This window comes from Chaetura pelagica, unplaced genomic scaffold, assembly GCF_000747805.2.
Source record: "Chaetura pelagica isolate M959 unplaced genomic scaffold, ChaPel_1.0 scaffold71, whole genome shotgun sequence".
In the NCBI taxonomy this organism is placed as follows: Eukaryota; Metazoa; Chordata; class Aves; order Apodiformes; family Apodidae; genus Chaetura; species Chaetura pelagica.
Genome location: NW_009952435.1, coordinates 4,507,154 through 4,519,866, shown reverse-complemented (window position 1 = coordinate 4,519,866; position 12,713 = coordinate 4,507,154). Strand labels below are relative to the sequence as shown.

Here is a 12,713-nt window from a genome sequence, read left to right as displayed (position 1 = left end):
TCAGCAGGATACCCATGGCTGCAATATGCACTTCAGAAACATGGCTTTCCACAGGGGACCCAGAGAAATGAGAGGGAACAGCAGCAAGAAGCTGGCAAAAGCCCACAGCTGAATTTAGAAACTGAGAAACAGTCAAGTAAGCCTTTTCTCTGCTGTATAATCAGAAATATACATTACGTGGATTTCAAAAAAGAAAATCTAGTTACTTTTGCACTGAATTATGTGGGTCCTTCAGATTCCCTACTGATCCTAGCCAAGGAGAGTTTTAAAAGTATGAATGTCAAAATGTCAACCGCACTGCTTCTTTCCACTTAAGTTGTAGCTTTTGTTCACACAAGCACAACGCAGCCAAGGGTTTGAAAGGCCTGTCAGGGTAACTGAATAGAGCATGAATCATTTTGCTGGGCATTGCTCTAAATGCTGCCTCTTCCTTCCTCCTCATTCTCAAAGGTCAGAAAAACAGTACCAGGAACTGATCTGAAGATCTTCCTTGCATGATAAAGACAGGGATCTTTCTGTGGAGCCCTTGGATAACTGTAACCGAAAGCTGAAAGCAGAAAACTCACCTCGGATATAATCACAGACGTGCATCTGCTTTCTTATCAAGTGTCTTTCTCTCCCCCTCTTACCTTTTAACTTTTTTCTTCTTGTGTTTGAAACCATGTAGATGCTTACCATCACGAGGTAGAAAATAATGTTTACATAATCTAAGGCAAACACCGTTGACAAAAGCCTGTGAAAACTTCTACAGCACTTTCTACTTACTAATTAACGCTGAACACTCAGCTATGCACTAAGCAGCCTACTCTACAGTGAACAAATTCTATCTATCAGTCTCTCTGTGGGTATTTCTGCAGCCCATGTCTTTTCAGGAAAAGGCTATAGATCTGCAATGGCAGAGCATTCCAAAAGAACAAGACTTGATGTAAAATGGCACCTGAACCTGTAAATTTAATTCTCTTTCAAGAAATAACTCCATATATTCTGCAGGCAACTTGCAGCTGTGTCATAAACACATTTTTCACACTTTTCAGAGACTAATATACAAAAAGCATCAGGTTGTAATTCAACTAGAAGTGTGGAAATCCTAGTGAATTCAACTACCATGAATAGCAAGCTGCAAATTTTGTTTAAATTTGAGAGGATTTTTATTATGTGAGGTGGAAAGTGGTAAACGTGATCTGAAGGAAGGACAAGAGATGCAACTCCAAGCACTGTGTTTGAACAAAACATATAAGAGAGATCTGTTAGTTGAAGGCAGAGCACTTTCCCACATCACAAAGAAAAGCAGAATGAAGTGTAATGGCTGGAAGATGCTGCTAGACAAACCAGCCTCCAAAACAGGAAATATTTTCCTAACAGTGATGATAAATAGTGAAATATTTTCCAGAAGTCATGTGTTGCCACTTGAAAATATGTGAAGGTACAGGGGGATTTCATTTAGCTTCTGGGAGACCCATTACAGGTCACAACTGATGATCACAGAGGTTCCCTCTGGCCTAGCTCTCCATGAATCTGCAAATTTTACAGCTTCATCCTGTGGGGCCAAAACATTTTGGCTCCAAACCAGCAACACACTTATGTGCATGCTGCACTGAAAGCTTGCTTCCTTCACTGGAGCAGGGCCAGCACCATCAACCTCTTACAGGGCAGGCTCAACCATCTTTAGCCATTTCAGTGTTCAAACACTTTGGGATTTGTTTGTTGCAGTAGCAACCAGAAGCTTCCAACAGAAGGGGCTTAGAAAGTTGAAATTTCAAAAACAGCAGGATACTTTTACTTCTTACTTATCTTGCATGTATTCTGCTAGGGCAAACAGGGGTGAAAATGCTGGGTTTTAGTTTTTTATTAGTTTCACACCACAATAATTTAATCCAGATTAGGAAAGACGAATCAAAGCAAGTTAATCTAGGAAGAAGAGCAAATGAAAAAAACACCTTTCTCTGCAGATAAACTTACTGTAATTACTTGAAAAAAAAGTATTACATCAATACCTCGTGGCTAGGAATGGACTCATCATAGAATCATAGAATGGTTTGAACTGGAAGCGGCCATAAAGATCATCAAGTTCCAAACCCCTGCATGGGCAGGGACATCTCCCACTAGATCAGGTTGCTCAGAGCCCCACCCAACTTGCCCTTGAACACTTCCAGGGATGGGGCTTCCCCAGCTTCCCTGGGCAACTGTGCCAGTGTCTCACCACCCTCACACTAAAGAATTTCCTCCTAACGTCCAACCCAAATCTACCCACTTTCAATTTTGATCCATTACCCTTTGTCCTTTAGAAGAACCTGACTTGAACCATTCTAAGTAGTAGACTGGAAAGGATGTGAGGCATTAGGTAGGTTCAAACACATTCATACACACACTAACATATATAAATGCATTTAAATAAATAATTAATAAAAAATAATTGGAATGTAGACTTCAATTTTTAAAAAGGGTGAGAGATGGAATTGTTATGAATTAGAGGCTAGTGTGGCAACAAACAATCCAGCACCCAACTGGCCTAATTAGAAATGAAATAATTAAATTATTATACTAATTAAAATAATTATACATTTTTATTTTTCCTCCTTAAACTCAGCATGGCATCCTTTGAAGCTGTCATTTACTTTCAGGTTCCAACATTCAGTTAATTTCTGGTGGTCCAAATTTCTTTTTAAGAAGAAATTTCTTACATGTATCCATAACATTTTCGCATCTTTTTTCTGTCCCTAGTACCTTACATAATTCAAAAGAGTATTTTGATTGTTCAAAATACTGCTTTTTTTGTTGTTGTTGCTGATGTGGGGCTATTTTTATGGTTTTGGTTTTTTTTGTTGTTTTTTTTTAATTGAGCTGATAACTGACAGGTTACTTTGGTAATGTCTCCCCTCAGCCTTCTCATCTTCAGGCTAAAGAGTCCCAGCACTTCCAGCCTTTCATCATAAGAGAGATGCTCCAATCCCCTTGTCATCTTCATCACCCTCCTCTGGACACTCTCCAGTAGCTCCCTGTCTTTCTTGAACTGTGGAGCCCAAAACTGGATGCAGTATTCCAGCTGTGGCCTCACCAGGGCAGAGTAGAGGGGAGAATGACCTCTCTCAACCTACTGGCCACACTCTTCTTTATGCAACCCAGGATTCCATTGGCCTTCCTTGCAGCAAGGACACGCTGCTGGCTCATGGATAATTTACTGTCTAACAGGACTCCAAGATCCTTCTCCTCAGAACTGCTTTCCAGCAGCTCTGCCCCTAACCTATAGTGGTGCTTGAGGTTCTTCCTTCCCAGGTGCAGGACCCTACACTTGCTCTTATTGAACCTCATGAGGTTCAATACCTCTGCCCAACTCTCCAGCCTGTCCAAGTCACTCTGAATGGCAGCACAGGCCTCTGGAGTGTCAGCCACCCCTCCCAGTTTTGTGTCATCAGCAAACTTGCTGAGGATGCACTCTGTCCCCTCATCCAGATAATTGATTAACATGTTGAACAGGACTGGACCGAGTATTGATCCCTGGGGGACACCATTGGCTACAGGCCTCCACGTTGACCCTGATCCGTTGATGACCACCCTCTGAGATCTGTCACACAGCCAGCTCTCAATCCACCTCACTGTCCACTCATCAAGCCCACTCTCCCTGAGTTTCCTAATGAGGATGTTATAGGAGGCAGTATCAAAAGCCTTGCTGAAGTCATATGCTGAAGGTAGATAACACCCACTGCTCTCCCCTCATCTAGCCAGCCAGTAATGATGTCACAGAAGGCACTCAGGTTGGTCAAGCATGATTTCCCTTGGGTGAATCCATGCTGACTTCTCCCAGTGACATTCTTTCACATGCTGTGTGATGACACCCAGAATTATTTTTTCTAACACCATCCCAGGATAGAGGTGAGACTAACCAGTCTGTAGTTCCCTGGGTCCTGCTTCTTGACCTTCCTGAAGACTGGAGTGACATTAGCCCTCCTCCAGTCCTCAGGCACCTCTCCTGTTCTCTGTGACCTCTCAAAGATGATAGATAGTGGCCTATCAATAACATCTGCCAGCTCTCTCAGAACTCGTGGATGCATCCCATCAGGATGATGATTTCAAGTTGATTTAAGATGATAGAAGCACATCAGGGCCCATGGATTTATGGATGTCCAGTCTGGCTAAGTGGCTTCTAACCCAGTCCTTCTCTACTGAGGGAAAATCTTCCTTTCTCCTGACTTTATCCCTTATCTCCGGGGTCTGGGATTTAAGAGGGCTGGCTTTTGCAGTGAAGACTGAAGCAAAGAAGGCATACAATAACTCTGCCTTCCTTGTGTCATCAGTCACAAGGGCACCCACCTCATTCATGAGCAGGCCTACATTTCCCTTGTTCTTCCTTTTTTAACTGATGTACTGGAAGAAACTTTTCATGTTGTCCTTGATGCTGCTCACCAGCTTCAGTTCCAGGTGGGCCTTAGCTTTCCTCTTTGCATCCCTACATTCTCTTACAACATTCATGTATTCCTCCCAAGTGATCAGACCTATTCTCCACATTCTGTAAACTTCCTTCTTTCTTTTAATTTTTTTCCAGAAGACCTCTACTGATCCATGCAGGCCTCCTACCTCCTCTACTTGATTTCTTTCTCATTGAGATGGATGTTTTGAGCTTGGAGCAAGTGGTGTTTGAAAGAATGAGATACATAATGTGTTTTCAAGGAAGGACAAAAACATTTCCATGGAAATGTTTAGCTAAGCACATTTTCAAGATTTTATAGTTGATTTAAGATGATAGAAGTGAAAATACATGTCTGAATTTATTTTGAAAAATGGAAAGAAAGAAAATGTGCTTTAATTCACCTTTTAATACTTAGACCTACCTATGTGTGAAGAAACTGTTTTATCCATTTAAGTAGAAGTGGGATGGAAATGCATCCAGCCCTTAACACCAGGTCAGAGAAAGGTTTGAGAATGAGTGGGAAATCAACATGTTTAGATTTTTGTAAATTGTCTTTCCAACTTTAGAAATGATCTGACAACAAGATATTTCCAGTACCCATTCAGAACAGCTTACACTTATCTCCTTCACCCTGTTTATAAAGGAACTTTTGTCAAAACACTGATTAATTTACAAACCTGTCAGATTTGGTCTCCTGAGGTGGCGAGAGAGTTGTCCCATACCGAGAAGTGGGTGTTGTTGGGGCACTCGCTCCAGAGTAAGGTCGTGGAGAAGAGTAAGAGCTGCTGCTGTAGCTATTGTATCTGAAGCAATGGTAAAGAAAGCAGGAGAAAGGGAGAGACAGAAAGAATCCGTCAGCAAGCAGTCATGCAACAGCAAACCCTCTGGTTTAGGGGGTGGCTCGATTCCATACCCCAACACTTCTCAAACATCCACTTTCAGAAAACATTACTGTCATCTCAGCTTCAAAATATGCAACCTGTCATCTCATTTTAGTATCAACCATGTCACGGACATACTTTATTCATATCGTGAGCTATCAGTGTGGAAAATATGGAGAGATTAGAATGGTCCTCCCCAGTGACAACTCTGAGCAGTAATACTTAAACTACTGCTCACTTGTATAAATTGATTAGCTGTTTATGGAACTGATACTCAGCCATCAGAAAAGGGACCAAACCAGTGCATGTCAACAGTATTTGTATCTAGTGAAATTAAGGAAAACAGCAGCATTCCTGAGATGTGATCTGAACATGGGTGTCCATGATTTGCAAAATTTTGTATTATAAATGAAAAGCATCCACATTCTTTCCAATTAAAGCAGGTGGTATTTTTTTTCTCCTCCCCCAACATAAGTCATAGATTATGTGCCATTTCTTACAATGTCTGTAAAAAATAATCAATATGGTTAAAAAGTCATGTCTCCAGAAGCATGGGCTTAGGAATTTCTACCAGTCATTCCCTCCATTAAAAAAAACAACAACCTAAAGCTGCTTGACTTCAATGTGAGCTTGCTGATCAAAGTGAAATTGTTTCCAGGACTCCTGGAACAGCCACTTCCCCAGAGTCCCCTTTATCTAAGTTTTGATCCTGGCTCCCTTACTGAATAGAAAAGGCAGTTGTGTTGCTTTGCTGTTCCTTTTAACCATCAAACTTAAACAGCATGTCAAGGAGAAATTCCTGATTTAGGAAAATGTTAACATTTCTGCTCACAGATGATCCCATTTTCCCGTGTGGAAAGCATATGATGTTCTGTAGGTGAGTACTCCACAAGGCCAACTCACTCAAATTACAAAATTCACTTCAGGAAAAAGGGCAACATAATTTTCATATTATAATTTGTAAGATACAATATATCCTCATTCACCATTTTTTTTTCTCTGCTGCTTCTTCTCCCACACACATCAGCACTCAGTAATTTCACTCAGCAATTTTATTTAATAAGGCTGGTTTGTTTCCTTCAGTTCCATTTAGCACACTCATCTAGTCATGCAAAATTTCATTCAGAGTTTCAAGCTTCATTCCTTAGGGTACAACAACATTGCTCCCTGCCAAGACCCATGTTAAAATCAGAATAGATTTCAGTTAGGGGTTTTTATACTGGAAGGGATCATGCTTTAGAGAACATGCCCCTCTTGGCAACAATTTCAGGTTTATGTTTCCGAAAACACACCATCACCACCATCTATTTTAGAGACAGCAAGCTGACGGCCCAGGAATAAGGGAATAATTGTGGGAAAAAAATGCTAACATGCATGTTTCTGAACTATAAAAGGAATTTTGCAGAATGGGAGATAATTGCCTTCCTGGTATTCCTGCCCCAGAAGAAAACTAATTAGAAACTAGAGACAGTGGCCCCATTGAGGGCTTTGTAGCTTGGGCCGTGCAGGGCTTCCCCAGTAGCACAGACCTGACATGGGTCTTCTCTCTGGCAAGATTAGCTTATGAAAATGTTCTGCTTGGGCCTGTACTGAGTAAGTGATGAGAAAACTCCATTGTCCTGAGGACAACTCAGACTTACTTGGTATCTTCATGACACTGAGAAACCTCCATTTCTGTTTCAATCAACTGAAAGGAGACTCTCTTATCAACCATTACATTCACTTTTCTTCTTTGCCCCATGAAAAAGCTGACACAGCTCAAACTCCTTTTTCAGCCCAAGGAATTTCACTTAGTCCAAAGATAACTCTCATTAAAATGCAGATTACACACTTGCTATAGACTTAAGATGTTTAAGTACTAACAAAATCACATTCAGAGGGACTGGCCTGGGACACGGCATCCCTATATACCAAATTTACAGGAGACAGAAATGCTGGAGGAGTAACAAGACAAAACCAGCACACCAGGGTAAGTCTGTATCCCGTACATAATCCATTTTCCCTTCTTGTCTCATATAGCAACGTGGATGCAATTGCCTTGTCCCAGGAGCTTTCACTCTGAAGCAACTTCAGACATTTAACTCTATTATGAATATGTTACTGCCCAAATTCTGGGCAGGAACAGTTAGGTATTTAGGAAGCGACTCCCTAAACAGTATAACTCTAACAGCATCAGCAATGAGAAAACAATAAATAAGTGTGAGAGGCCTAAGGGAAAATTGCACCTATGCAAGAAAATGTAAATTTAGCAGAATCCCAGTGTACAAGCTGCAGGTAAGAAAGGCATCAACTGAGTCCCCTGTCAACAGCTACTTGGATTTACAGGCTTTTAATTGAAATGAAAAAGCAACAAAAAACACCCACCCATTAGAAGAGAAAGACCTAAAGTTAAAAGGATCAAAGGAATAAAAATACTTGTTCACATGTAGAAATTTGGAAGGACTGCTGGAGTAAGGAAGAAATTAAATACACTCACAATATACATACACATTTCAGCACCTAATTTGAAGAATACTAACCACTGGGAGAGACAGCTAAAAATCATCAACTTCTTTTCAAGGTACTTCTCAAAGCATTCTTTTTAGTGATACCTACTGTCAGTCTTTTTTACTTTGAACATATTCAGACAAATAAATTTATTTTCTTTTTGTTTGTTTGTTTTTTTAATGGGTGGGATGAGGAATTAAAAACCAAAATTAAAAACTAAAATCAAAAACTAAAATAAAAAACCTAAGAGAAACGTGTGAGGAACAACAGAACTTAACATGTTGTGAAGGAAAAATTATATTCTGAGTGCTATATTCCTTTTATAGGGTTTAATCTACTTCTGTTATTACAAACAGAAGTTGCAACTGCACATGACAGGGATATGTACTGTAATCTAACAGCAAATTCAGGAATCAGCAGTTCAGTCTTTGAAACCAGGATTGCACCCCTGAATTTCAAGTGCTCATCTGATAGCTCTTGGTTTTATAGCAGAACAGTTCCATTAATTTTCATGAAATCATGTCTGCAATTTACATTGTTGTATATGAGAGCAAAATGGTGTTTCTTTCTGTGATCTAAATCACAGGGTATTTATTTACTGCTGTACAGAGGAGGCCAAAATACTTATTAACTATAGACCTTGAAGAGGAGTAAGATGAAATGAGGGCAACAAAGGCAAGGGGAGGATATCAATCAAATAAAAATACAGGCTTACAGGACTAAAACTAACACAGGATGTTCTGGAAATCATACAACACAAAGAGTGCACTATTACCACTAGGAAATTCCTGAAAGGTGTTATTTATTTATCTAAACATTAATGTCAGCTGTAAAAAATCTACCTGTTTTCCCTCATCACCTCTGCATCCTTTTCTTTCACAGATGGAGACTCTTCAAAGTCATATGAGAAGAGGTGAAAAGGAGTATGTGGTACATAAGGTAATTTCTCCACCACTGGAGATGCCTTTGGAGTAATGGATGCTGATGAATTTTGGGAAGGGCTTAGCAATGCTGCTGCAGGTGAAGATGGTGATGAGAGGACAGAATGATGATGAGAGACAGATGAGTCAGGCACAGAAGAGGAGGTGCTAGAAGAGGTCTTTGCTCTAGAGCAGGAGAGAGGACTCTCAGCTGGAGAAATGGCACTGGAGACAGCTGATGAATCAGAGCACTGTGAAAGGTTTTCATTCACAGCCTTCCATGCCCCTGGAACTCCACTGCAGAAGGAAAATGTTGTGAGAAAGGGAAGGGATGGAGAGAAAATGGGAAAAAGAGAGATCAATAGATAGTACCGCTTGGAAAAAAAAATAATTAATACACAAACTTCCCAAATTTAGACAATAATAATCTCTTTTAAAATAAAACAAGAGAACTCACATCTTTGTATCCTAGTGGGATTCTTTTTGGGGTTAGAAATACTGAAGAATGGAAGTGACTCAGCTTAAAGGAAAGCAAGGGATTTAACCCAAAGGCTTCAGAACTAATTTTCATAAATCTTTGCACTTCCATTTCCTAAAAAAATTTCAGATATATCAAGTTAGGTTGCAAGCACCGTCAGAGCAGCACAAAGCAGTCTCAACATGCTGGATGACATGGCCCATGGAGTAGAGATGCTTCAAGATACAATCTGCATGACTGCTTCTTGAAGGCCATATATCTGATTATTGTCCTCCCAGGTGATCTGTTTTTTTTCCCAAAAAACACTCATCCACCAACAATGAAAATAAAAAATACTCAGTCAGAGCTGTTCTGTCAAAATAAGGCTTAGAATAATTTCAAAGGAATGCCTTGGATCATCTGTCTAAGTATGAAAACATTGATTTCTCTACCTGTCAGCATCCTGTGCTGGTGTTACACAGGGACTTGCAGAGTTGCACTGAGTGCAAGAGAAACCACACCTGCTTTGCTGTAGTGAAGGCAGCTGTTGGAGAGTGACAGAAGCAGCCAGGCAGGTGAAAAGTTCTGAGATCTGCACTCTGGGTTTGTCTGTTTTCACTAGTACCTTCTGCATAAACACTGTGCATAGACTTTGGGTTGGATCGCTTGGCAGGTAGCTGATTTCATTCTTCAGAGACCATCTCTGCAATTCACCTACAGGCATGCAAGGCATGGCCCTTATCTGAGGAGTGTGAGTTTGGCACAGAGTATGCAACAAGAGCTTCATACATATTATATATGTTAGGCTATTATGAAGTTAATCATCAGATATATGCCAGGTAGTTCTTCTCACAAGAGAAGTGCAGCGGGCAATCTGGAAACCTTCAGCTATTGTGCCAGCTGTGCATGACAGGAGTCACTGAATCCAGGCTAGTCCTACAGCACCTTAGCAGCATCTAACACAAGTGGCCAGGGTACAGACCTCCTGTACCACGCTTACAGTGACAGTGAAAGGAGGTATTTAGAAAAGTTATGTGAACATAACCCAGTTGTTTCAAAGTGACTATTATTTTAAAAGACTGATGACCTAAAAGTGTATCATGCCCTACATACACATAGCTCTTCCTCATTTTAGTATATTCATGTGATTTATCAATAACTCGTGTCTTAGCTTTTGACTTTAAAGAATTAGATTTGAGGAAATTATCACTTAATTTTGAAATTTCAGGCAGCCATTGGCAAGATTTGCAGACTGGAAGATATTAATAACAACAGTACAGTATTTTCTTTGGAATTCACACGTTAAACAGTTTCCTTTCTTCCTTCCATGCTGTATAGTGTCTGCATGAATGTGGTTTATTAAAAAAAAAAATAATTCCAATCTCATTTGCTGAGTTGCAAAGCCAAACAATTTAACCTAAATCAAATGGCTGTCTGGAAAAAATAACATATTTTCTTTCTTCCAATTTACTCAGATAAAGTTGCCAGATGCCGAATCCATATATACCTCAGAAATAAGTGGAAAATTTTACATGAGAAAATTGTTTTGATAGGTGGTTTGTTCATATCCATATAAACATAGATGGGCAGGTATCTATAAAATATCTATCTATCTATCTATCTATCATCTTTGCCTCTAAGTAGTTCTTCCCTGTTAAAAAAAGAATAAAACTGATGGGAAATCATAGGCAGCATTCAAAAAATGTCTATCTTCATAGTGACAAATACTTCTAGTACATTGTATCATGAAAACAGGGATGAAAACCTGAGAAACCAATCAGCATCCTCAGCAAAGCACTTTTAACATTTCATCCGATGCCTTAACTAAAAAGATAAACCTAAGTGATGCTTAAAAGTTATGTTTTCTGCTAAATCTTTTAAGATTTGTGAGTTACTCATTTTGTACAAAGGCAGTGAGTGCAGTCAGTTGTTTGTGCATTGTGCCTACATAATTTAACATGTTCCCATTAACACACCCACCCATACCAACAAAGCTTTTAAATGCAAAAAAATTTCCTTGGGACGTGGCTTTAGCAGGTGATCTAGGAATGCAAGTGAAAAGGCAGTTGGTGATGCACACTGTGCTGGTGAGATCATGCCAGAGACTGTGGAAAAGGTGGAGAGACGATGCTGAATCCCGATACCTGGCTTTGACCTGCCTACTGGTCTCTTCTTCCACCTCATCCTCACTATTGGGCTCTGTGACTGGCTGCTCTTCTTCCTCCTCTTCATAATCTTCCTCCTCTCTGAGGCCAGACCAAGGAAAGAGGCATGCAGTGGGATGGAAAGAGAGAAGGTGGAAGAGAAAACTATGTGAGTCCCCAGAAAAAGAAATGCAATGAAGAATGAAGTTAGAAATGGAAGGAAAACACATTGGGGAGAGAATTTGGTTGGGAAATATGCCCCCCCTTTGTTAGACACACAGCCACCTAAAACTTCCTGCTTAGAATGTGTTGGTGGAAGGGTAGCTACTGATACAAAAATTACTGAATCACAGAATGGTAGGGGTTGGAAGAGACCTCTGGAGATCACCTAGTCCAACCCCACTGCTAGAGCAGGATCCCCTAGAGCAGATCACACAGGAACACAGCCAGGCAGGTTCTGAAGGTCTCCAAGGATGGAGACTCCACAACCTTCCTGGGCAGCCTGTTCCAGTGCTCTGCTATCCTCAGAGTAAGTAAGTATTTTCTTATATTTAGGTTAAACCTCCTGTTTGTGCCCACTGCCCCTTGTTCTGTCACTGGACACCACTGAGAAAAATCTGGCATCATCCTTCTTATACCTGTTCTTTAGGTATTTATAAGCATTAATGAGATACCCCCTCAGCCTCTGTTTCTCTAAGCTAAACAGACCCAGCTCTCTCAGCCTTTCCTCATATGGCAGATACTCCAGTCCCTTAATCATCTTAGTGGCTCTGTGCTGGACTCTTTCCAGTAGTTTCTTGTCCTTCTTGAACTGGGGAGCCCAGAACTGCACATGGAACTCCAGGTGAGGCTTCACCAGGGTGGAGTAGAGGGGGAGGAGAACCTCCCTTGACCTGCTGGCCATACTCCTCTTAATGCATCCCAGGATGGCACTTGCCCTTTTGGCTGCAAGGGCACATTGTTGCCAAAAATGTTATCCTCTCCCCTATTTACATCTTTTATTGTTATTTTTAAGACTCCAAAGGTGTAATTGTTTTTTTTTCTTGACCTTAGCTTTCCATTTGCTGCTGCCCAACCTACAGGAGCATTAAGGGAAGACACTCATGCCAATGCCAATGTTGGACTCGATCACCACTAAGCTGTGTCTGTTTGGCTTAAAGGACAGTACACACTGTGCTGGCAGGGGACAGCTGGCACTGGGCATCACACTTTCTAAATCAGCACAAAGAAAACATTCCTATTAAGCGGCTGATAGCTCAACTGGAAAACAGAACAGAATGAACCATTAAGTTAGAAATAACAGAGACACCAAATCAGTGCAGGACTATTTGCAAATAGCAAATTAAATATTTGGGTTATATATAAGTTACTGGATGCCAGTACATGAATTGTTTCGGTAGAGTCATTAGTACAGTCAAC

General features: G+C 40.5%; 1 protein-coding gene across 1 annotated transcript in view; it reads right to left on the bottom strand.

Moving 5' to 3' along the window:
* The window catches only part of FHOD3 (formin homology 2 domain containing 3), a 341,206-nt gene that overhangs the window by 85,415 nt on the left and 243,078 nt on the right, over nucleotides 1-12,713 (bottom strand). Inside the window, exons 10-12 of the mRNA XM_010008354.1 lie at nucleotides 11,295-11,396; nucleotides 8,616-8,990; nucleotides 5,083-5,208 (exon numbers count right to left, since the gene is read on the bottom strand). Of these exons, the coding sequence (XP_010006656.1) occupies nucleotides 5,083-5,208; nucleotides 8,616-8,990; nucleotides 11,295-11,396 (603 nt within the window). The remainder of the gene's footprint in view (nucleotides 1-5,082; nucleotides 5,209-8,615; nucleotides 8,991-11,294; nucleotides 11,397-12,713) is intronic.